The 26,592-nt window shown below is 27.6% G+C and overlaps 1 protein-coding gene across 1 annotated transcript; it reads right to left on the bottom strand.

Moving 5' to 3' along the window:
• Nucleotides 1-26,009, bottom strand: LOC119680097 (semaphorin-2A; the record flags this gene model as incomplete). Its single annotated transcript, XM_038092744.1, is given in 10 exon segments — nt 1-109; nt 249-401; nt 483-646; nt 883-1,219; nt 7,163-7,391; nt 10,253-10,609; nt 15,120-15,252; nt 17,928-18,065; nt 21,658-21,765; nt 25,941-26,009. Coding segments are annotated over 10 exon segments (1,797 nt in total), but the record flags the coding sequence as incomplete, so codon positions are not given.
• Nucleotides 26,010-26,592: the final 583 nt, after the last annotated feature.

Genomic DNA, 26,592 nt, shown 5'->3' with positions numbered 1-26,592 from the left:
CGCTTGTTTCTTTTCCCAGGACTTCATTGCAGTTTTGTACTTTTCGAATTCATGACACCAATCCGAATAAATTTTCTGATAATCATTACTCTTATTAGGAGGTGTACATCTGAAAAAAGGTAAAATATGTTTCAACAAAGTCTTAAGTAAGCAAAAGCCTAGTTAATATTTTATAATTATCTTCACTTAATGATTATAAATTAGCTGCAATTTGCTATTGCAAATATTTTGTTGGATATTTCGCTTACCTATGCGCGTCTACGGTTATATTGTAGCTGCACAACAAAGAGCCACCTAAGTGACAGTCATAACGTCCACCATCTGCTTCGTTCACGGATACCACAACTAAACCACGTTCCGTGGTCTCGATATACTTAATTGGAGTGTATTTTATTTCATAGCTGAAATTATAATATCATAATTTTAATATTTGCTATTTAACATTTAAGCCAAAAGCTTATAATTTAGTTAGTAATACAAACCGGCCCTTATCCTTGGAATGATGATACCAAGTGACTTGCTCATTTTTCAATACTTCAGGAATTTTCACAAAACAACCCAAATGTACGCTCTGTCCGTAGGTAACAACAATTTTCTTTTTCAAAACGCTTGAGTCACAAATATCGCTTGTCTCATTGCCAACATCCTGTAATCAGTACAGAAAAAAAGAAAGGATTTCATATAAGAATATCTGTATCTGTGCACCTACATAAACAAATCAAAAAAATAAAAACCAAACCAAAATGTGCAAATCGCATGCATGTGCAGATATGCAAATGTAGACGAAAATTTAAATACAACTGTAAAATGTCAAATTTGACGTTTGTAATGCATCAGTGAGATTCGGATTCGGATTGGGATTCGGTTTTACTTTATGCATACCTGCAATAGATCCAACTCATAGGGACGACATGTATTTGCCTCTTTATCCCAGCCGCAGTAAGGATCACGCACACACCGGAAGCAATTGTCATAACGTCGATTGCACATTGCCAAATCGATTTGCTTGACGCGATGATCTGTGCCAACGTACAACGATTTACGTGCCTGACTGATTTCCATCACTTGAATCGCTTCGTTCTGTGCAATTTCGAAAATGTCTAACAGTTTTGATAGTGATTCACCATTGCGGTAGTACTGTACAATTTTATAGATGCGTCCCAAATTGGTACCCACATAGTAAACTGTGTATTCCTGATTTAATATGTCAATTTTTATTCTGCAAGGAAAAGAACGAATAAATTGAATTTTGTTTTCTATTTTTCGGAATATTTTTTTTTTGTGATATGGAGAATGCTACAAATTTCATAAGTAGTATGATAAGTAGATATTATAACTCTCTATCATTTATCGATTAAAAAAATATAAAGGCATATCATATCAAATTAAGAATTTTCTTATACTTCAAATGAAATAATAAGTATTTGATACATATATATATTTCACGTTAAATTTTTATTTAATTAGTAGTAAAATAAAACTGTTTTTAGTTAGTTTTTTTTTTTTGAGTTTATATCAATTTTAGTTTTTATTTATTTTCAAATATTAGTTAAAAAATAATAAACTATAAGTTAGCATATTAGAAACGCTACTTGTTGTTGTTGTAGTCAGCAAGTATCTATAAAGCAGATGACATAAAAGGAACTACAAAGATGTAAACATATGTTAGGTTGTGGATAGGTACTGGTGGTGTGAGAGGGGACAAGATTATTTACGAGTGAGAATGGATTAGCGGATGAGTGTACCTTAAATTGAAGTTATCCACTACCAAGGCGATTGATCTTCAATTTAAATACCACCCACCTCAACCCACCTCATATCCCTATCCCCCCACTCCTACAACCAACCACTAGCCATCCACACCCTTACCCACGTAATCGTTTTGTCCATTTTTCCGTGTTATCTGCTCACAGGTATCAGCGATCTACAACAACAACAATAATAACAACAGGAACAAGACGGGGAAAAATCCAGTTACTTCTATGGAGAAGTAGAAACTCTAGTCGCACAATTCTTCAATATAAAAAAAAATCAATATAAAGCTTTCTTACACTAATTTGGTTAATCGGGAAAAACCGGAGTGTATGCCAGTTCGTTTAACTTATTAAGTTTCAAATAACAACGAAATACAGTGACAAATATCTTAATCTTATATAACTTATATAAGTTAATAATATAATAACTTATATAAAAAATGAACACAGGGAACTAGAAATACTGCACGGTGAAGAAAGATGATCGTTTAATAGAGCTTCATTTATATTAGCAACATAAGGCTAAAATTTATATTAAGTTGTGGCTTACAATAAGCCATTATTTGAGCTGAAGTCGGCTTTGGTGTGCAAGACCGTCTCTACTTCATTACTCCACTGCTCCACTACTCCATTACTTCAAAAAATACTGATATCTTATCACATTTACCTGAAAGGCGCATTTAAACGCATTTGTTTCGGTTTGTTTTTAAGACCTATATTCATAGCGCACTATATAACATAGTAGAAAAAAATAATGGAACTTTTATTTGAATTCATATTAAATAATGATAATTCCAATTTTTAAAATTAGACATAAATACAGCCTATTCGGTACCAGTAACGACCTACATACTATTTTCTAGATGAATTGCTACTTTTTTGTTAGGGGATCTGATTTTTTGTGATTCTCCTCTGAGGTTTCTTTATGCAGTTAGTAGGTTCTCAACGTTATTACCTAAAATTTTTTTTGGTTAATTTTTCTGATGCATTGCGATTTCACATATGTTTTCACATATGTATTTCCTTTCCTATTTAGAGATACATTACTTACTTCAGCGAGAAATAGTAAAAACTTAAACTACAATGAAGACAATTTTATTGTTTAAATAAATGTAACGCCATCATGATCCACAGAAGTGTTGCACATTTGCATAAATGCAAGAGTAATTGTAATTTTTAAATTACAGCTTTTCTTTTGTATCTCAAAAGATTTAAATATATTCTTTGACTCACACAGAATCTATAATTATAATATGGACACTACATAATCTTATATTTTAAATATGATATTTATGCTCAGTGAGGACTTCTTATGATAATTCTACGCATATATAAACATGTTAACAATACAAAAGTTTATACTACAAAAAAAAAAAAAACTACAAAAAATCATTAAAACGTATTAAAGAAAAGCCTCTCTAGTATAAAATTTAATAAAGCGTGATTTTCGCCAACCGCAATATAAAAATTATATGCATATTTATAGGCGTACAGCTGTTGCAAAATATTGAATTGCAAAAGCGAGAGAAAAATAAAATAGGAAAAAATGATTGGAAATCGTATAAAAAAATTCCCAAAGAAAATTGTTGGCAGCGAAAATATTACAATTAAAATTCACTTCATGATATCGACGGTTATAGTTACCGTTTCGTTACCACGTCTACGGTTAATACTGGAAGCATTTAAGCTCTCCATATAATGTGTCCCTTACAATTCGTATTGTCCGTTTATTGCGGTATTGTAGCTGCTCTTATGGTTGGTCATTATATTAATGACTACTACATTTTTTTTTTCCTTTTTTGTTTTGGTAAGCTCCCAGCTTGCACAGCTCACCGAAAAAAAAAAAATACCTATGTATAAATATATATATAATTTCTTTTCAGTTATTCAGTTATTCCTTTCAGTTATACTGAAACGGAATTATTCTGTATGCAAGTTTTGTGTTCAATCAAAAAAGTATTAAAAAGCAATTAAGTATCAAATTTAATATTTTAATATGACGTTATTATATTTATTTTACCCATATCAAGTGCTCACAATACGATCCATTTGCATGCGGGTGCAACTTAATGGAAGCGCAGGTAAATTCGTCGCTGCACTACGCGGTTGGATTTAACTCGTCAAAAGTGAAATATTTTTTATGAAATTTTTAAATGCAAACTCTTCCAAAAGATTTAATTAATTAATGACTTTATGTGGATAAAATAATATGCATCTGAGTATGCAAAATACTCATTATAAATTTTAAACGAAATTATATCCTTTAATGATAGTTAATTACACATCTTAAACACAAAGTTTTTTCTTTGATTTAAAATAATTATTTTACTTTATACATATATTTCAATATTAATATTTTAGTAACATTATGGATAATATTAGTAATATATGAAACAATATAATTTATACTTAAGTAAGCTTGAGAAAATAAATGAAGATTCACTATAATAACATAGTTCTTAAATCAGAAACTATCAATAGTGTCGTGTGGTACCACTCTATTCTGAATTCCCTTCTCTGGGTCAAACTGTTAGCAAAGAATACTATTTGGTTGTTCTATAATGCTTAGGCAAAGTAATTCGTAATAATACGCAAGAATAATGAGCAGACAATGCTTGCTTTCTGCATGACAGTGATCTATTTCACACTACATTGGTTCTTCGATATCATTTCGTCAAAAATTCCACACATATCGTTTCACAATCATCATTGTCGGCAGATTAAGCATTGTTTCTTTTTTTTATTATTCTGTAAGACCGCTTTGGGAACACCGGTTTGATATATTTGTGTACATAAAAACTGAAGGTGTACGCCATTAGAAAAGTCCTTCGAAAAATTAAAATTAAAAATTGCTTCCAGGATTGGAAAAAACTTTTGCATATATGTATTGTATTGGGAGTGGCAATAAAACAGATTGAAATGAATAAATAAGGATTTTAAAAGTTATTAATAATTTCATATTATTTTCACAAATTACAGATATATCTTATGTAGGAACAGCTAAATTATCTGGGTATATTGCTACCATCATGCAAATTGTTACTGAGTTCCTTCTGTACTGATATTTGTAATAAAAGATGGGAAGACAACGATATGCAGGCATCTGTATGCAAACTGGTCAAGTTTCGATAAAAGGAAATGTAAAATTCTCATTGAGATACCCCATAGAGATATCAGTATTTTGATAGGTTTACTTACAGGTCGCTGTAAAATAGGAAACCATGCTAAAAGATTAGGTGTCCCTTTCAATCAAATCTGTTGAGGCTGTGGGTAAGACGAGAGTGTTTCTCATCTATTATGTTTTTGCCCAGTTCATGCACGGTGGCGACTTAATACTTTAGGAGTCCCCTTTCTTAAGGATCTTGACCAATTACAGGACTTGACATTAAATAGCATTTTAGGCTTCGCCAAAGGTTCTACGTGGTTTTAAACTCTGAGTTTTCCTGTATAAATGGTAACACAATGGGCTAACAGGCGTAAGTGGATCCACTAGGGATCACCGGTATAACCTATATGGTGCGAAAACATTTATTTATACTTAACGACAAACATAGTATTAATTTTTAATAATATTTGAAACTTTTATTTTTATAAATTAGTGATTGTATTTTATTCTACGTGAAGGGATTCTAGAGTTAATCAAAATAATCTTTGGTACTTTAGCATGTCTGGTTAAAATTTGTCAAAAATGAAAAAAAAACACATTGGAAGTGAATTAAATAAAGATACGAATTGGCTCTTCAAAATTCAATTTTGAAATAGAAGTAATAATAAAAATGGGTATATCTAGATTGAATCCAGATTTACCAATCGAAAACGCCATAAGTCAATAGTTTTTAACAATATAACAACTTTCAATGAAACATTTCTATAAATAATAAGAGTTTGTTAATTTTAAAAATAAATTAATTTAATTTATGGTAAAGATTAAAAGCATTTTTAATCCATACAAAATAATTTGTATACGGATTGTTTTAAATTTAAATATAATTAGACTAACCACAGATCTGTGACAAGTTATTAAATACACATTTAAAAAAAAAAATTTACTATATAATAAAATAAATTAAATCATCAATTTTTCGTAACAACAATTTAAATAAATAAAGTTTGATATGGAAAAAATAGATAAGTTCAAATTAAAATTAAATTGTCTTTGGTAAAACACTTTAAACTAATTATTGTAATTTAACTACATAAAATCAATTAATTCAAATATAAAAACTAGTAGTAATGATACTATTTATATAAATAATATATAAATATTTTACTGTGTATAAATAATTCATCGCTTTTTCAATGAAGGTAATAAAATTTTAAAAATGCTTTAGGTCAGAATAAAATTTAACCCATTTACTTAATATTAACAAAGTAATCAAATTGTTTCAAGTTTCTTAATAGATTAAATGGACTCATATATAAATACTGGCATATACATAAATATATTTAAATGTATATAAATATATATAAATATACATAAATAATTCTAATATATGTAAAAAATTTTATATGAAAAAAATCTTTATAAGCGACATGAGTGCGGTCGGTATGTGAAGACAATATGAAAAACGTAAGTGATTTTTTGTCCATGGCCATTATTTATTTTTAATTAAATTTTAATTTATAACAAACTTATGTGTGTAGCATTAAAATATTTTTACAGAATTAATTAAATAATTTTAACGTTTATTTGAATATTGAAATGCAAATTGATTTTTAATAAAATTCGCACTTGCAACATAATTGCCGCTTTTGTACTCATTCAAACCTCAATAAATTAATTTTGAACAATTAAAACTTAATTAAAAAATTGATTTCATTTTACAGCAATATTTCAATATTTCAGTAAGGGAAATTATACCTAATAATGAAAAAATCTGAGAAGTGGAAAAACGTGATGATTTCAATAAGCATAATTGTTTAACAGGTTATATTGTACTTTTAAGTAGGTACTTATGATTATTGATACAAATTAATACAAAAATGAAAAAATAAATATATATATATATAATATATTAATTATAGTAAATATAAAAAAAATATACTATTTACTTCGCAAACTATATTTAATGAGTTAAGTTCAATATATAGTTTTTTAACCTTACTTATACTATAAGAGTCACGTTACTATTCTTAAAAAAACACGACAAGAAAATTCTTCTCAAACTAAATATTTAACAATATCTTACCACAATATTACTAATTATTTACTTCAGTTGTAAATAGTTAAAATAAATAAGTGACTAAAAACTTTACATGTTACAGATTTTACGAACGAGAATACATGAATTTGCACTTTAGTGGCTTTAAAGTACAAAGACTTTTATTTAAAATGTTAAACATAATAAAAGAATAAAATATCCAAAAAAAAAAAAAAATATATATATATATATATATTAGAAACTTACTTGTCAACAACAAGCTTAGTGAAGACTAAGTCCCGCTTATAATAGACTGGATTGTTGTGTTCATGATTTACAGCTTTATCCATAAGAGGATGTGAGCGTATAAAATTTAACACTGTATCCGGCAAATTTGAGGTATCATTGACACAAGTTCCAGGGCGTGGTTCTGGGACACGTGAATTTAATACTGGTAGCCAAGCAGAGTTTGAGGATGACTGTTCCTTGAATTTGCCTGCAAAATACAAAATAGAAATTTTAAGTGTAAAAAATATTTATTTGCAATTTATAAAAGCATTTGTTTGAGAATTTGAAACGAATGGAAGATAATCCCAAAACAATTAAGTAAATTTCCCATAACAACAACCATACACTTAAGTATAATACAAAAATAAAGCAGAGAATATCCTGTTGTATGCGACACTGACACAAATGCAGATCGGTCTGTTTTGTATTAGTAATTGAACTACAATTTTATATTTCGTACTATTAGTTAGTAGGATAATTAGTTTAAAACAGCTAAATAGAACTGTTATGATAAGATATATCTAAGATTATTATTATTGTTAGGGAATTTGTCTATTATGCCCTATATATCTAAGATACATGTTGTTTAAATATTACATACTAAAGATATATATAATTGAATTTTTATATTATAAAATCAATCCTTAGTGGACATAGCTGGAACCAGCGCTGTAGTACTGGTAAGAAACTGTTCATTTAAAAAAAGTAATTTGTATGAAAAGGAAAAAGTGGAGACCAAAATAGCTGTCAGTTTAGGAGAACGTTTCATTAACAAAACTTTCAGTATTGCCGTTCTAATATTTTTACTCTTTCTCTCTTAGGTACACATTTTTTTCTAACATATTCTTTTTTTATTGCAAGCAGAGTTTTGGGTTACAGTATTTAGCAATTTTATTATTATATATTACATATTGATATAGAAAATATTATACTTTGAACAGTTATGTACAGAAATCATAAAACACTTTCTCTGTGAATGCCCGGCCTTGCAGTCCAGAAGAAATAAGTTTTTAGGAAGATACTTCTTTAATAATTTATCAAACTGTTCATTAGTAAAGACCTATTAAAATAGGAGTTGGAAGTTATCTAATGTCCTACCATTGTAACTAATCATGCGAAGTTTACTCTTATTATATTATATGGCTCTAACATAGTTAAATATTACTGTAAATATAATTTCTTTAAGGTGCTCAGTTGCTCCTTCTTCTTATCTGTTTAGTAGTGAGATTAGCACAATAGTTTTAAACATATTTTTATTTTTTGCTTTCAAAAAGTACTAATATTTTCTCGAAGTACACTAAATCATCTTGTATAAAATAAAATACATTTTATACTATCTAAAATAGTATTCAAATCTATTAAATATGTCCTCGAGCATTATTGTGTTAGTTGGAGACACTCTTACAAATTTCGTAAATAGATTACTAGTATATCACCTTTCAAAAGGTATTTTTCATATTATCTCTACACTAAACGGTCGCAAATGGTTAGCATATATCACATCAAAAGGAAATGTCGATTTATGAATCTAATGTTAACTTTTAAACTAGCGAACTATGTTAGAAGATTAGGTCTCACTTTCAATCAAATCTATCGCAGCTGTGGGGAAGACGATGAGAGTGCCTTTCATCTACTATGTTTTTGTTCATGCACAGCGGCGAGTCAACACTTTAAGAGCTCCCTTTCTTGAGGATCTTCATCAATTACAAGACCTGACACTCAATAGCATTTTTGTCTTCGCCAAAGGTTCTAGGTGTTTTTAAACCCTGAGTTCTTCTACATATACGGTAACACAATGGGCCAATAGGCCTAAATGGATCCACTAGTGATCACCGGTATAACCTAACCTAACTTTATTTTAACTTTCATCGGCACTCATATTACTTATCCTAACCGCATTTATATCTCATATTTCTAAATCTTTCAAATTACTTTAGAATAACGCAGTTTTGAGACTTTAATGTTAATTATAATAAAAATACAATAGAGTTTTATAAAGTACCAGTTTCAGTCAAGTTATCAAAAAAAATTTTACCAAGTTTATTCTAACATTTAAGAAATATGTCAGCACTTAATTCATGCAAAAATTTCTGATTTTTTTTTCAATTTTTCGAAAATTTATTCAGTTAATGTCATCAACTAAGAATACTTTCAGCAAGTGTAGCGCACAAGAAGAAAACGCTGACACATGTAACCAAGCAGAACATGCTTGAGTATAAGCATATCGAGGGCTAGCAACACGGTAAAGTACTTTAAATGTGTGAATGCAGTGGTTACAGTAATGCTCGTAAACAATGTCTCTACTGATTGAGTGTGGGAAGATTGTATTTTGTATCCATAATCCAGTAAAATGGATTTTCAAATGCGATTTGCTTTTATAAATCTTCTTTTTTCTGTATTTTATTATTTCTTTTTTTTTTCTTTCTTTTTTTTTTCTTTCTTTTTTTGAAGTACTTTAACTTGAGTGTACACTGTTCAATACTACGTATAAAGTATGTTTTCAACATTACATATACATACATATACCCGTAGAGGAGTACGTACATATATATATGAATAATTCTTGATATATGTATACAGATTTATGGGAAATGTCGGTACCGAAATTGTCGGTACGTGTGCTGCAAACAAGTTGCAATGAAATTTTTGATTTTTTTTATCCTTTATCGAAATTGAATAAAACAAATGCAAAATTTGCAAATACAGTATGTATTTTTTCATAAAATCCTGTAAAGGATTTAATGTAAAAGGATATGCATAAAAAATTTAATGTATTTTTTTACAAGTACTGGTCAGTAGTACTCGAAAATTCAATAGTTTTGTGTTTTGCGTTGCATTAATTTGCAACTGTAAAAGTAACAAATAAGGGATTTCGGTAACAAACCTGAAATCGCTTTACGAATACTTTTTACGTATTATTGTCCGCAAATTTTAAAAATGCATTTATTTTAATATCATAATCCAAATACTGCATAAAAATAGATTAATAATTTATAGATAGATAGATAAAAAAGAAAGTTTTTTAAATTACAAGATACATTTTTTTTTTCCAGCAACACTAAAACTTACCATTAAATGCCGCTTGCACTTCATTGATGTGGAAACTGCACACCGCCGAGCCAATCAATCCATTTGTGCTAGTTGTAAATGTGGCATAGAAACGTGTCTTATCCATTGGCAACTGATAAACCGATTGTATCTCATTGAAGTAGAATGGAAACTCGCCTGATATGCTGCAATTCAATCGCGCCTTTAAATACGTAGCCCAGTTGTGTGCCAAGAGATTTTTTCCACCGACATCCTTCTTGCACACTCGAGCAATACGTGAATAAACCGCTTTGCCACAGTTTATGTATTCCACGGCGGTTTCACGGAAAAAGAAGTACACATATTCGCCAATGTCAAAAGAGCCAACAAAGTTAGGTTCTGTAATACACAAAAAAAAAAATAAAAATGAAAATATAGGGTATGAATATGAAACAAGAATTTTTTTGTAAAAAAAAAAAGGAAATTAAATTATATGAAAAGGGTATTGGAAAAGGATTACATTTTTGTATTTAATATTTCACAATATTAAAGGTAGCAAAGTAGCTATTTTAATTGAAAAATCCCAATCAGCTTAACTGATTTGTGGTTACTGATTTATGCTCTTTCTGTTTTTCACAATATTTAATTGATTGCAAAGTTTATTTTGAGATTTTAATAAAAACATTTATTTATTCTCTCTCCTTATTTAAATTTTAAAAATTTAATAATAAATTTGCTATGTCAATATTATTTTATTTTATTTTATATCATTTTATTTTATTTGAAAACTCTTTTAAACTCTTTACTAACTTTTAATTAAATTTTAAGATTTTTCTTCACTCCTCTTAAGTTGATAATTGTATTAAAACTGCTTTCTAGAGTTGACGCTAGCACGTATTGTCCTGTCGTCTTTATCCTTGCTGCGCTTATTTGTTAATTTAATAAATTTCTTTGAAGAAGCATTAATTTGACGCGAATTATGTTTTTATTAAATCTTTTACGCTCTTCTATGCGTTCCTATTTTAGGTTCTTGTTTCTTGTTTTATCTTTTCGCTCATTTTGTTTAAGTAATCTTTTTAGTTTGTGTTGAGGAAACTTTGCATAATGTCACAGTTTATGCTGAAAATTAATTTAACCGCTGCGCCTTTACGTTGTCAAACGAAAAGTACCTACAACGCACAGTGGAACGAATCCTTAAAACTATACATATCGATTGAATTAAGTATTAAAAGTGGCTCATATACGGACCTATTCTGTGCACTTGACAGATTTGTCAAATTATTTAATAAAATTTTTAATTTTTATAAAGCAGAAAGCTTTTTGGTATTCTGGACACATCTTGACAAATTTCAAAGTTGAAGTATTGTATATAAAAACGGCCTTATTCATAAAAAGTTATAGTAGATTTGTAATACATTTTATCGAAAATGTTATTCATAAACGTTATTTAACAGTGTTATAAAGCATTTATAAAACTGTATTCATAAACGTATTTTAAAGTTAAAATGCTGTTAAAATGCTGTTAAAATATGTCAAAATTTATAATAGGTTTATAGCTTCTATAACAGCATTTTAAGCACAATTTTTGATTGTGTAGTAATTTTTATTGCGTGAATTACAATTAAATATGGATGCCATAAGCATAATTAAAGAAATTGGTGAGTATTTAATTTAATTTTTTATATAATTTTATATAATTATATAATTTTTTTAATTTTTTATACAATTAAAAACGAAACTATTGTGTAGATTTTTTAAATGGAATAGCCAAAAAAATTGTCGCCATTTAAAAATATATAAACAACGTGGAGATCCGTTTATGCTGCGGGATGATGAATTTCAACTGAGGTACCGATTTTCAAAAAAGGGCGTAGAAAAAATAATTGACTTGGTGAAACAGGACTTAACGTTTGATAGTAGAGGCGCTGGAGCTTCCGCAAGATTACAGGTTCTAGTAGCTTTGCGATGTTGGAGTCGTAGAGAAGTAACTAATCTTTTCAAATACTATTACATACTAAAAGCTTTTAATATAAAAGGTACAAGACGATGCAGGTGATTTACACGGCCTTAGCCAGGCTACAGTCAGTCGCATTTGCGTTAGAGTAGCTAGGGCTCTTGCAAAACATGCCGCAACTGTGATTAAAATGCCAGAATCATTAATAGAAGAGGAAGCAAATATGAAAAGCTTCAAACGCATAAAAAATTTTCCAAATGTGATTGGTGCAATTGATTGCACACACATAAAAATTAAAAAAGTGGGTGGAGATATTTCCCAATATTATATAAATCGGAAAGGGTTTTATTCATTAAACCTACAAGTGCGTATTTTTAGTACCTTTAAAATATTTACTTACATTAAAAAAAATTAAATTTTGTATTCACTCCAATACTGAAACCACAAAACGCAAAAGAAGAACGATACAATGCTGCACACATTGCCACCAGAAATACAATTGAAAGATGCTTTGGTGTGTGGAAGCAAAGATTTCGTTGTCTTCTAGATGGGTTGAATATATCATTGGAGAATGCGAAAACAGTTATAGTCGCACTTGCAGTATTGCACAATCTTGCAGTTACTTACAATGAAAATGACTCCAAAATACCTTATAATGACAATTTTTCTGCGGCTATCAACTTTAGTTCCTTATCTGACTGTGAAGAAATATGTGATGATAATTCAACAAATCGAAAGAAACCTAATGTTATATTAAAAACATTTATTGAAAAAAACTTTTAATGAAATTGCAAATTAAATAACGATTTATTAATCTTAAAAAATTTTTTAAATTTTTATTTTTGTGCTGCATTAATTCATATTTCTCACAGTGTTGTAAAATGTTTTGTATTTAACAGTAATGTTATTAACATTTGTATTATAGTTATCAAAGGTTTATAATACGTTTATGAATAATGTGCATTATAAGGCCATTATAAAGTTAAAATACATTTTAACTAAAATGTATTTAAAAAGCATTTTAAGAAATTTTTATGAATAAGGCCGAAAGTGTTTTGTATATAAAACTGTTCGTAATTGTTCGTAACTGTTCGTAAAAAATGCTTGTAAAGAGCACATATTTTAAGTTGCCAAAAGCATTTTCCATGCATTCAAATAACAATAAAAAATATGCTTGTAAAGAGCGTATATTTTAGTTAAGAATATTTGTCATGCATGCAAAAAATAAAAAATGCTTAAAAAGAGCATATTTTTATAGTTGTCAACTGTATTAGTAGTATTGACAACCAGCAAGGAAAAGAGCTTTTTATTTATGTCACAGAATACCAAAAGCTTTACAGCAGTCAATTTTGACAAGTGTCAATGTTTGACAAGTTTATAAAGTGCACAGAATAGGTCCGATAATATATATAGAGGGATTTTGAATAGCAAAGAAAGAAATAAAGGACAAACACAAAAATTTATTTTAATTTTATTGAAGTTTGGCTGACCATACAACGCTGTTTTGAGTATTGCCAAGTACTCTTCATCAGTGATCTTTGGAAATAATTGAATTTTATTTAATTAGTTTATAGTCCGTATATAATTTGTTTGGACTGCAATTGCCAGGCTTAAAACTCGTGCCTGTCATATTAGAAGCGATGACTTGTGTTTGTCCTTTATTTCTTTCTTTGTTATTCAAAATCCCTCTAAATTTTAATAAAGCTTCTTTGTCACCATACAGCTTTACAGCAACACGAGTACTTTATTCATATAATATATATATTAATAATTGTTTTTTTAACTAGACACGATCTCGTTAATTACTTATCAAAAATGAAATCAAAGAATACTGACGCCTACACATTGAAATGCTGAGTGAAATATCTGACGATTTTATTTGTAAGCGTTCTATAATTATTTAATAATAAATCGAGTACCTCTATTTGTTCTTCATTGAATTGACCGTAGTCAGAGGCCTTGAATCAAAGAGTATTTTTAAGTTTGGTTAAGTAGACCTTCCTCAGTCAGCACAATAGAACTTAAAGGTCGTGGGAATCTATTATTCTTAATACATTTAATACAATTTTACAAATTTATATTTTGTACCACTGTATTTTATACTTAAAATGGCAGAATTTCGTTTTTTTCCTTATTTTACGTTTAATAAATTTAATTATTTGCAAAATAAATTATTAAATTGAACAGCGCGCTAGCATGAAAATTACAAGAAAACTTTTAGTGGCTTCTCGAGTATTCTCGCCTACAACGAGGCAAGATTACGAGTAATGAGAATCAAAGTACGCGACTTTTCAGATAAGAGAATGAATGCAAATTGAATATAAATTTGATTTTAGTGAAATTCTTTTCAACACAAAAACAAAGTGACTGCCTCACACTGAACCAAAGGATGACAGTGCAAAATATACGCAAAATATGCCGCAGCCAATAATGGGAATGATGACTTTTATTTGTTGACGACAGAAATCAAATTAATTATGCAAATTTTCTAAACTTTCAGAAGATTTAATTTACGCTTTTGATTTCTTAACATGAGTTTTGTAAAGATTTATCACACTCCCGACGACGGTACGTACACTTATAATTTGAAATATCTATTGCCGAAATGAGTTTGTGTGAACTTGTATGGCAGTTGAAGTATCCTTCAACCTAAAACAAATTTGTTTTATCATATTTCTTGTGCTTGTAAATAGTTTCTTGGAAAATGGAATTTTGTATTTTCACAATTTTCTATTTGGTTTGTTATTTTTTTGCAAATCATAAATAAACAAAACCAATTCACTGTGTAAATTCAACAAAATCCAATTTAAATTGCGCCAACTTCGAAATATCTATTTGCTTGTTTTGTAGTTAAAAAAAAATAAACAAGCAAACTGAAACAGAAACAGAAACAGAAACAGATACAGAGAAAGATACAGATACAGTTACAGTTATAGATAGAATATATATACTTACTGTCCAACCACTTGGAATCATATTTGAGTGTACGTTTAAATTTATATTCCAACCGCTTTGCTGTGATATTATACAAATCCGTACGAAAGATCACAGTATCCGCCTTTGTAAACTCCGCATTTGTGCCCGAGTACTGAAAGGGAAACAAATTGCTGTTTAGTTCTTGAAATCTAAATATATTATTGCACATAATAAAAACATTTTAAATATAAGAAATAAAAATATAAATAAAAACAAAATACATACAATATATGAAAAATCAAAAGCTGATAGCAGAAAATGTTGTTTCACGAGAGTGGTTGGAATATTTCTGTTAGATGTGCACAAATAGAAATTGAAATGGAAAAGTCGCTTAAGTACCTCAAAGCAAATAAGAGTGCGGACAATATAAATATTAGCTTTAGATGACGAACCGACAATATTTAACGAAATGGAAAAGAAATTCAAAATGCTCTACAAGTATATTTGCATCCATTTATGGTACGCATACATAATCGTCTCATGATTATCCTTGAGCTTTTGTACTTATTTCCTTTGTTTATTGAAATATTGAAAATGCTCAACAGTTTTTATTCAGCTTTTTTTTTGTTTAATATCTGAATATATATTTTTTAATGGTAAAAGTAGTTCCTATTCACTGATTTTAAGCTTGGCAACTTTTATATTGCAATAAAATTTTAATCATAATTCTTAAAGCTGTAAGTACTTAAGGACTATTACTTTTATTTACCAACTAAATAGGATATAATATGACTTTGTGACCACAAGAAATATTAAACAATAGGAAAAAAGCTATAAATCTACGTAATATCTCATACCTTGTTTTTAATATTTATAAGTAGTGAACATAATACGGTAATTCAAGGTTAAAGTATGTCCATTAAGGAATTAGCTAGCTTCAAAAAAAATTTTTTACAAAACGCAAGGGTATGAAAAACTTCAAATATGAAAATAAACTTTCCATTAAACTAAAGCTAAGGCAAATATATTTATACACAGAAACGACTGTTTTCAATAAAGAAGTTCACATAAGCCTTTAGATAAACGAACACATTATTAATATTAAGTAAATTTAAGTATTTTTTTTTCATTTATCTCTGTAAATATACCAAAGTGAGAGTAATATTTGTATTTAAACTCGCTGCTCTCCGATAACTACTTTTTCATTATTGTTATTCCTGTTGCAAACGACTAAAATTACAATTAAATATATATCAAGAGCTGGCTGAAAAGTTCGGGTAGATGAAAATGCTTGTTAGTTCCCAAGACTCATATGTTCCAAATTGAACAGAATTCATATTAGTCAGCGCTTTAATTAAAACAGAATGAATTCAGTACTATGATATTGGAGCTGACACTGTACAATACTGTATACTGGGAAGTCGCACAATAAAACTTAATCTATCCTTCAAGAATTTTTGTCAGAGATTCGGATCTACAAACATAGTAGAAACCGTACGTAGTAGAAACTCATATGAAAAGGCCTAACATTGGCTCAGATAATATTTAATATTTTTGGGACCCTTTCTCAACAGAACTCACATTGATTAAAATTAGTGTCATTGATTAAAATTCATAACTAAAGTTTATAGACTTGGCAGGTCACTTCCTCTCTAGTTGAATCGGTGAGTCGCGCTTTCACAATTATCTGAAGTGGAAGCACCAGTCACTATTACAACCTATGTTTACCTAGTTGGTATGGTTGAAAGCGTGTGTCTGATTTGCAAACGCACCGTTTTATAAACGTATATAGGTGAAATTGGAGATCAAGTCAGGTACAAAAGTAAGTGTTCACCATCAACAGGTTCTGTTGGTTTGGTAACTTGACTCTAAAATAGATTATCTTAACTGCGCAAGTAAGTGCCGGAGAGACTAATCAGAATTATTTCAAAATTTTTGGCTATCGACAAATAAAATTAATTCTATTCAATGAAACCCTCAAGGTAACTTTTGACTTTATCGACACAGGCGAGCATGGGTTTGATCCTTTATTACAAAAATCCTACATTAAGCATTATGGTTTGAACTACTTTATTTTTCACAGTTACAGATATTTTCTCTGAGCGCTATGCTCCGACTAAGTGAAACAATTGTAATCATTAACATTATTGTAAATAACATTTATAATATATATCTTTTCTGAAATTAGTAAAAACGTTATAATAATAATATAACAATTAAATTATATTGTGCGGTATTAATTCCAATGTGACTAAAAATAAATAACATCAAATCGCACTTAGAAATTTTGATTAAAATAGATTTGTTATTTAAGGACTTTTATTTATACTGGGAATAAACGGTGGGAGTATTTTAAACCCTTTTTTGAAACTTGAAACAACTGGTGTATATATTTTACTACTATTATTATAATTTCAAATAACCGGTAAACAAGCAACACTTTTTAACCAAGAAGTTAATTTTTAAAAATATTATTAAATATTATTATTAAATAAATAAATATTTAAATATATTAAATATTAGGCTTTGTAGGTATGATATAGAGTTTTAATCAAAATTGTGGTGAATTTTATTACTTATATTTTATATATTTATATTTATTATATATATTATTATGTGATATAAATATGAATTTATATTTATATATATTTACATTTATTATATATATATAATATGTTAATAATATAATATTTTAATAATATATAATATAATAATGTAAGGTGAAATTCAATTACAAAATACAATAATCAACTAAAAGCATTATGAAATTATTTCTATGAAATTGCAAATTGTAAATACTTTTTTTTTATTAATTATCCAAAAAGAAAATTAAAATGCATAACTTACCAAGCCAGGCAATCCACCGGGATTTCCTTCCTCGACATAAATTGCTGTTGAATTATCAAGTGGATCGTAAGGACATTTAGCAATGCCCAAGCCAACACCGATCACGTATTCGGAGCGAGGTAAATGGGTTAAATTTGACTGTAAATAAAATACAAGAAAAAGGAGAATTAAAATTAAGGACATGAGAAATAAAATCAAAAATGTTGCCATGGCACGTTTAATAGACAGCAAAACCATAAAAAAATATAAAAAATGTATTAGAAAATACTTAAAATTGCAAACAGCACTAAAAATTGTTCAACAAAGTTGTGCTGAATTGTTGAGTTGAATCAAAAACTAATGAAACAAAACAAAAAAAAAAAAACTAAATGAAATAAAAAAGTGTACTTCCCAAAAAAAGCGATTAGTAAATGGTGTGCAACGATTTTAAACAAAAACTTATTAAGTCATGTACACTCTTGTGATGTTTGACTATGGAACTATTTTATAGAGTTTTGAAAGAGTACAAGTACAAGCACACACATGAATAAACATGTTAGTTCAAAATTTTTCCGAATCTTCAGAAGAAAAGTATGAGATTAAAAATCAAACTTAAAAAACCAAACGTAGTTTATCCTGGTTTGAGGGCGAAAAATAAGTATTTACTTTTTTCATTGGCAGGATTAGATTTAAAACAAAAATTAAAGATACTGAATATTCAATAAATAGATAAAATTAATCAATTAAATTATAATAAAATTTTACCGAAATGGAGATGAAGATATAATAAGTAATTAATGAGTACTGTTCAATGAAAGAAAATAAGGAAATCAGTTTTTAAATCCTTGACATTATATTCCCAAAGTTGTGATAAGTTAGAAAAGTTTGATGTCCTGAGAAAGATTTTTTGATGTTTTTAAATCAAACTTTATTTTTTAACTTCATAAAATAACATTAAAAGTCGGTTCAATATTGATTTTTGTGGTTAGTAAAACTTGATGAGAATAGAAATTAATTTCATTTTAGTTTTTATTTTTCATTATACGTAGTTTTCCATTACGTTTTAATTGTAATTATAAAACTAGAAAATGTTTTGGGATAGAGGAAGTTTTCATAACAAACTTTAATTCAAAACATTTTAAACAAACACTGCTTTTCAAAGAAGAATAACTACTCTGATAATTGCTGAAGAGGAAACAATGCACAAAAATAATGAAATCACTCCATCAGCTTATTTTATTTAGATCCTGGTGATAATTAGCAGAGTAATCTCTTGACAACTGGAATATATTTAACAAAAAGAGTTATTTTTACATTATTACAAACAACATATTGTTATTTATTATGTGACCATCAGAATCCTGTGTAATTAACACACGTTTTAGGTTACAAAACCTTATTGGGCCAAATTAGGTAACAAAGCAGTCAGCCAAATCAAATAAAGCAGGACCTACTAAGTCCTATGGTTTCCTGGAGATCCTGGAGAGAAGTACTTACTTCTTCTTTCTTCAGCTTGCCAATATAGAATGGATGACACTTTGCCGGTTAAACGGACTTTATGATGGGGGAGCTCATTAAAAGGGAGCTAAAAGGAATACTGTAAGATTTACTGCAATTCTCTCTGGCGAATGACATGACCCACAGGAAAGGGAAAATTGCTTCAGCGACAGTGCTTTTCTTTGGTAAATAGAATTTAAAATATCTATGTGACGTCTATAGACTTAATAGATTGATTCTCTTTTATTTCTATATCCATGCATTTAATATTTCTGTATTCTAATTATTTTGGAGGTTTTACAGTTTAGTTGAGAAACAATGTTTATTCGTGGTGTTATAATGGATCATTATTTCAACTCAAGTGCGCTTTGTCACAAGGCCACCACTCCAATCTAACTCAACCTTAGGCATTTTAATATCATCTGTATTAGACATTTATAGTATTAACTATTATATCATTTAGGAAAATGTGTAAATATTACACTACAAATTTAATACAATATAAATAAACATAATTTGATAAATATATAATAATAATGATAATTTTTGACAACGAGATCTTACAAAAACCAAACAACTTATAAAAAAACAGTTCTCTCGAAAACACTGCTTCATTATTCTGTGATATTGTCTAATGTTTATGTTTCTGCGCTTTATAGAATCACAGGCATGATGAACGACCTATAGAGCGTAAGTTTTGTTTGTTCAGAGAGAGAGCTCTTCATCCTAATTGCCTACTGAGGCCGTAATCGTACCAATTGCAAATGGTAATTCTTTGATACAGATAATATATAGCCTTATGTTTTTGTTTATGTTTTTAAATATTTGAGGCATGATGCCAATATAAGTGTAAGAGTTGTTGTGCAGTGAAACCATTTTAAAACCGACACGTTGTCAAAAATTGTAATTCCTGAAATTGATCTATTTCATGTTACAGTTTGTACAGATTCTGTTTTATCACTTTTATGATATAGTTCATACAACTTGGTCATGACCTGAGAATGGATAAAGATGTTCCAGTGAAAAAGATATTTGAAGCTGTAGTTGGAGAAAGTTATAGAGATAGACCCTGTGATCAAGTTGAAGGAGCACTAACCGGAGTTTATGTACGAGACTAAAGAAGGCGTGTATGTAGAGCAGATAAGCATAGAGAGATATGCTATATTAGGCTGAAACCCGATAACGGGTTGTAATGGCCATTTAAGTAAGTTAGTATGAAAGTAAGGATATATTTTGTATTTTAAAGTTAAATGGTAATACGAACTATTTATTTCATTTAGGTTTCTGCAGGCTGAAAATAGAATATATATAGATCAACAAAATTTTCTTTTTTATATTCCTATTTTTGTTTTTTTAAATTAATTTATGATGGGGAGGAGGTTGAATGCTTTATGCACCGTCAAACCGAGTGTCCGAATCGTACTGTGTAGTATACAAACTAAAACAGCCCCTCTTCTTCTGCGGGATTCTGTGGAAAATAATAATTATAAGTAATCAATAGTGAGCGTGACCAATATCAGACAATGACTAAATATTTAATAAATACTGTGTAGAATATTAAAGAAAATATTTAAATATGTTTTTTAAAATTTTTTTAAAAATAAAAGACATATTTTTTGAAATATACATATTTTCAATCGTTTTCTCCGCATTGACATCCACTGTGCAATCAAAATAAATATTATTTTCGCACAACATTAAAGTGACAGCAAACGTTTTCACACGAAATGTGTCAATTGAATGTGAAAATGCGTTGTCAGTGTTACCATTTTTCACTGATTGCTATCTGGAATTACACAAAACTCAACTCACATATGCACAGAAACGCAAAAGCACAAAAGCGCTCACATATTGACACAATCGAAATATATGAAGAGCTCAAGAAATGTCCTTGCTGCATGCTACAAATACAAAGCAAGCAAAATAAAAAGGATTTACTTTGCACAGAGCATAAAGGAAAATTCTTAACGATAACTTCAATATGTCTTACAATATGAATATAGGATAAAAAAATAAAAAAATAAAAAAAATATAAAAGCAAAAATAAAAATAAAAAAAAAACGCAAAAGAACAAATATAAGAAAAATCACTTGTAAATATAAAAGAGACATAATGTATGTCTGTCGACCGAAGAAACCGGGGGGAAAAATACAACTAAGCAACCATTTATTCGTTAGTTTGTGTCCCCCAACACAGATTTTTTATGTGCTTCCCTTGCTTTTGTTGTGTCTATTATGTTTCAATTGATACTTACGTAGATGACATAATCCTTGGGATTGTGAGCATTTGTGCCACAGATATAAAGCCTGTTGCCTTGCTGCATTGATTGTATGACACGAATGTGATTTTTGCAATCGAAAACCTATAAAAACACAAAAAGAGAAGAAAAATACTGTTAAGTTGTCGTTTAGTTAACATTTTTTTAAGTGTTATGTGGCATTAAAATAATAACATAATGTATATAACATAAGAATAATAAAAACGTTGTGTAGTGCGATTATTTTGTCGGAAAAGTCTGTGCATTGCACATGGCACATAGCACATAGCAATGCACAGATTGAAATTGCATGTGAGTACACAAAAATAGAAGAAATGTAATAGTAATTCACATAATAATAATATGTGAACACTTCACTTTAAAAATGTGTCATAGACAAAACGTTAAATGACGTTTTGGTATGAACATAAAATTTTTTGGCTTAATCAAAAATAAAGTTGGAATGAAGCATGCAATCGCAGCTGAGACTTGTAGTTTCCAGAAAAGCTTTGAATACTAATTACAAGGAAAAAACGTCAATAGATTTTTAATATTTCAAAATTATTTTTACTTAAAACCAACTTTAATATATTTTAATTAGTTTATATTTTGTTAAATAAATTAATTTTATTCTTTTATTTTATGGTTGTTTAATTTTATTTCTCATTTTTCTAACTGATTTTATTGTTAGTGCATTATTTTATTATATTCCATTTTGTATTCATTTTATTTTAATTTTATTTATAATTTTTTTATTATTTATGAACATTTTTTTGTTATTTTTGATTATATTCTAATATTTATGATTTTTTTTCTTAAATTTTTTGCTTCATTTTATTTTATTTAGTAATAATTACATCAACATTTTATTTATGATTTTTTTTTCATACATAAGTTACGGATTCTGTAATCAATTTTATTTTATTTAGATTATTTTATTCTATTTATTTATGTTTATTTTTATTATTTACGATTTTTTTTATTTTATAAATTTTTTTTATTATTTATGATTTTTTTATTATTCTATTTTTTTCTATTGCTTTATTGTATTTTATTTATTATTAATTATATAAAAATTGTATTTATGATTTTTTTTATTATTTATGAATATTTTTTTTATTATTTTTGATTATATTCTAATATTTATGTTTTTTTTTTATTAATTGTTTGTTTTATTTTATTTTATTTAATATTTATTGCATTAAAATTTTATTTATTTATTTATGTTTATTTTTATTATTTACGTTTTTCTTTATTTTATATATTTTTGCTTTATTTTATTTTATTTAATATTTATTGCATTAAAATTTTATTTATTTATTTATGTTTATTTTTATTATTTACGTTTTTCTTTATTTTATATATTTTTTTTTGTTATTTATGATATTTTTATTATTACTAGTTTTGCTTTATTTTAATTTAATATTAAAATCATTAAAATTTTATTTAAAAAAATAATTTTTTTTAATGTTATTTATGATTTCTGTAATGAAATTTATTTTGTTTATATTATTTTATTCTATCATAATTTGTATTATTTTTAGTAATACATTTTCTGACTTTTTTTCTCTTCTTCATTTTAATAAATTTTTTCTTTATTATTTACTTGTAATTTTATGTACTCTACCTTGTTTTATTTTATTTTATGTTGTATTAATTTTCATTATTACTTATGATTTTTTTTTATTTTGATCATTTTTTCTCTTCTTAATATATTTTCTAATTTCTAAACTTTATCTTAGCTTTATTTATAATTTTTTTAGTCGATTTTTTATTCTCTTCTCTATATATTTTTATTTTAATTTAAAATTCAATTAAAATTAGTTTTAAAATAAATAATCAAATTTTTTATAAATTTTATTAAATTTTCAATTATTTGAATTTAATGTTATTTTATCTTATTTTTTAATTTATATTAATTTTTTTTATTAAATTTTCTCTACTAATTTTATATTAATATATATGTATTATTATTTTATATTAATCTATATTATTATTTCATTGCATTTTATTTTATATAAATATTATTGATTTTTTTAATATATTATTTTTTTGTTCTGGCTGAAGGCCGCTTTTTGTTAAATTATAAAATTTAAATATTTTTTATGAAACTCTATACAATATAGACGATTGAACAAAGATTAGGACGTTTATGCATTTTTAATAATAGTAACTTATAATCGGAATCCTGACGATGACTCTCAAGAAGAGTCGAAATAGAGTTTTAAAAAAAAATATTAAAGTTTTATTATTTAACAAGAACGGACCTACAGCCAGAATAAAAATATAAAAAAACCTTTTTAATAAGCAGATCGATAAACAAATTTAAAAAAATTTTATATATTATTTTTTACAATTTATTAATTTTATTTTAACTTTATATAACTTTATTATAAAAACCCTATATAATTAATTTTATTTTCTCTTCTTTATTATTTCTTAGTAATAATTTTATATATGATTTGTCTTGATTTTATTTTTTCTTATTTATTTTACTTTATTGTATTTAGAATTAGTTTTATTTAAGATTTATGATATAAAATTGACTTTTCCTGATTTTTTTTATTTTATATTTATTAATTTATTTATTTTATTTTATTGCAATTGAAGTTATAAGGATGGTGGAGGCCCTATGCTTCACTGTGAGATAAGGATAAGAGGGAGTGTGTAAAGCATCTTGTATTAGAATCTGACATGTCTTCTTAATAGTATGTTAAAAAGGGCATACATCCCTTTTCTTACGCTTACAATTTATTTATAATAGTTTTAATTATTTTTTTTAATTTTTTTTTTAAAAGTATATAAAAATTTAAAACAAATTTTTGTTAATAAATTGTATTTTCCCATATTTCGATTCAAACATATTTAACCCCAATGAGTTCTACACATAAATTCAATAAATTTCTTTGACAAATTGAAAAATTGCATTTAAGCCAGTGCAATGAATAAAAATTCTATACAAAATCAATTGCAACAATGAAGCACACCGAATTTTTAGAATAGAAAATAAAACCAAAAAAAAAAAAATAAATAAATATGTATATTTATAACGGAAGTTGATTCGTGCGGCAACGTACATACAAATGCAACCACCCACTTAACTGGGAGCAGAGCGAAAATGTATTGAGATAAAACTGCAATCCATACAGCAGCAGATTTTAGTTGCAGATTTACCAACGGTATGCCACAATGGCAGCACTAATATTGCAATGTTGGAAGATGATGACTTTGGCAATACGTTTATGTATTGAACAAATTGCAAAATAACGCCAGGACCAAAAGCGTGCAATTTTTATATATTTAGAAGAATGATTGCAATTGCAACAACACCAACGCCAACCTCAATAGCAATAACAACAACAACAACAACAAGAAGAAAAATGCAGTCAACAACAACAGCTTCAACAATAATAGCAGCAACAGCTGCAATTGCATAGATGCAGCAGTTACTTTATCGTATATGACAATAAATTGTAAGCCACGAATAAATTGACGAGATTTAAAATGAAAGGATATGCTGTCATATTGTAAACGAATTACAACAATAACAACACATACATAAATTGATATACACATATATTTATTTTGAAATAAAATAAAACATAAAAGGAAACAAAATCACTGACATGTATTTTTATGCGTGTTTAAAAGTATATTGTATATACACATATATATGTATATAAGCTGTGTGCGCATTTAAGGACAACAAACTGATGTACTCGTAAATGCAGACTAAAGCCAAAGTCATCCTGTAGATACGTATAAAGAGTACGAAGCTAGATACAAAAATCAATCAATGTTTTCAAGTACATATGCAATTTTTCTTAGGATTTTGGTTTATAGAAGTATAAAGCACATATAGAGCATAGATATCTGAAAGGATATATGAGTTAAATTAACTTTAAGTATGCACAGTCGAGTGCGCGGCAGATACACCAAAGTAACGTTAAATTGAATTTGAAGAATTGCGCACGTTCGATGGATTTTGAGGTTTTGCAGCTACGGAGAAGTCAATACTTGATGTAACTGACTTTGATGTTAAAAAAGAAGGCAGATTAAATACCATTTACACTTGTTGTAAGGGTTCTTATATAAAATAGACACTACTCGTTTGCAATTTGCTTGAAGTTTTATAAATGCATGTACATATGGCACTACGAATACATATGCCGATTCAGATTTATATAAATGTAAAATATTAAATAAATAAATTCATATAAATTACTAGACTAGAAACATATGTTAAGAGAGTGAAATTAATTTGAATTTGATTTACTTACTTGGCTTTTTCCTTTAGAAACGCAGCTGACAACATCGTCACGTGTGGGTTCCAAATTAATGACATCTCTCTGTAAGTAAAATAGAATGTAAGTAATTCAGTTCAGTTAGGGAAAAATAAAATATTTAATAAATAAATATAAATTTATTAAAGAATTTCTGAAGCACAAATAAATTTTGTAAATCAAATACAACACACGTTTTAGTAATATAATAATTTAAAAGTGATATAAATTAATATAAATAAATATCACAGTAAGTATGTATAATTTAAATGATAAAGCGCATAGAACTTAAAAAAAATACAGCGAAATTTAATAAACACAGGCAGATACAAAGACATCAGATCCATCATATTATAAAGCCCCGTATTCAGTTATTCTTAGTGTGACTTAAAACTGTCCACAGATAAAATAGAGTAAAGGTGGTGATTCACCAACTCAAACATCTGAATATCAATAGAACTTAGTTACCGTGCAAACTGAAAAATTAAAGACGAGAAGAACTTCCTCTTCGGTATAAATAGCGGATAGATGGCTATTACGTTACTATAGAACCAAATAGGACAGTCTAAGTTTCATAACTAACAAGAACAGGTTAATAACACGAATTATTTTTGAAAGATCTATCTTAATCTTTAAGGATATCCGCCAA

The sequence above is a fragment of the Teleopsis dalmanni genome, chromosome 2, assembly GCF_002237135.1.
Source record: "Teleopsis dalmanni isolate 2A chromosome 2, ASM223713v2, whole genome shotgun sequence".
NCBI classification, from domain to species: domain Eukaryota; kingdom Metazoa; phylum Arthropoda; class Insecta; order Diptera; family Diopsidae; genus Teleopsis; species Teleopsis dalmanni.
This window is presented reverse-complemented; position numbering and strand designations above follow the sequence as displayed.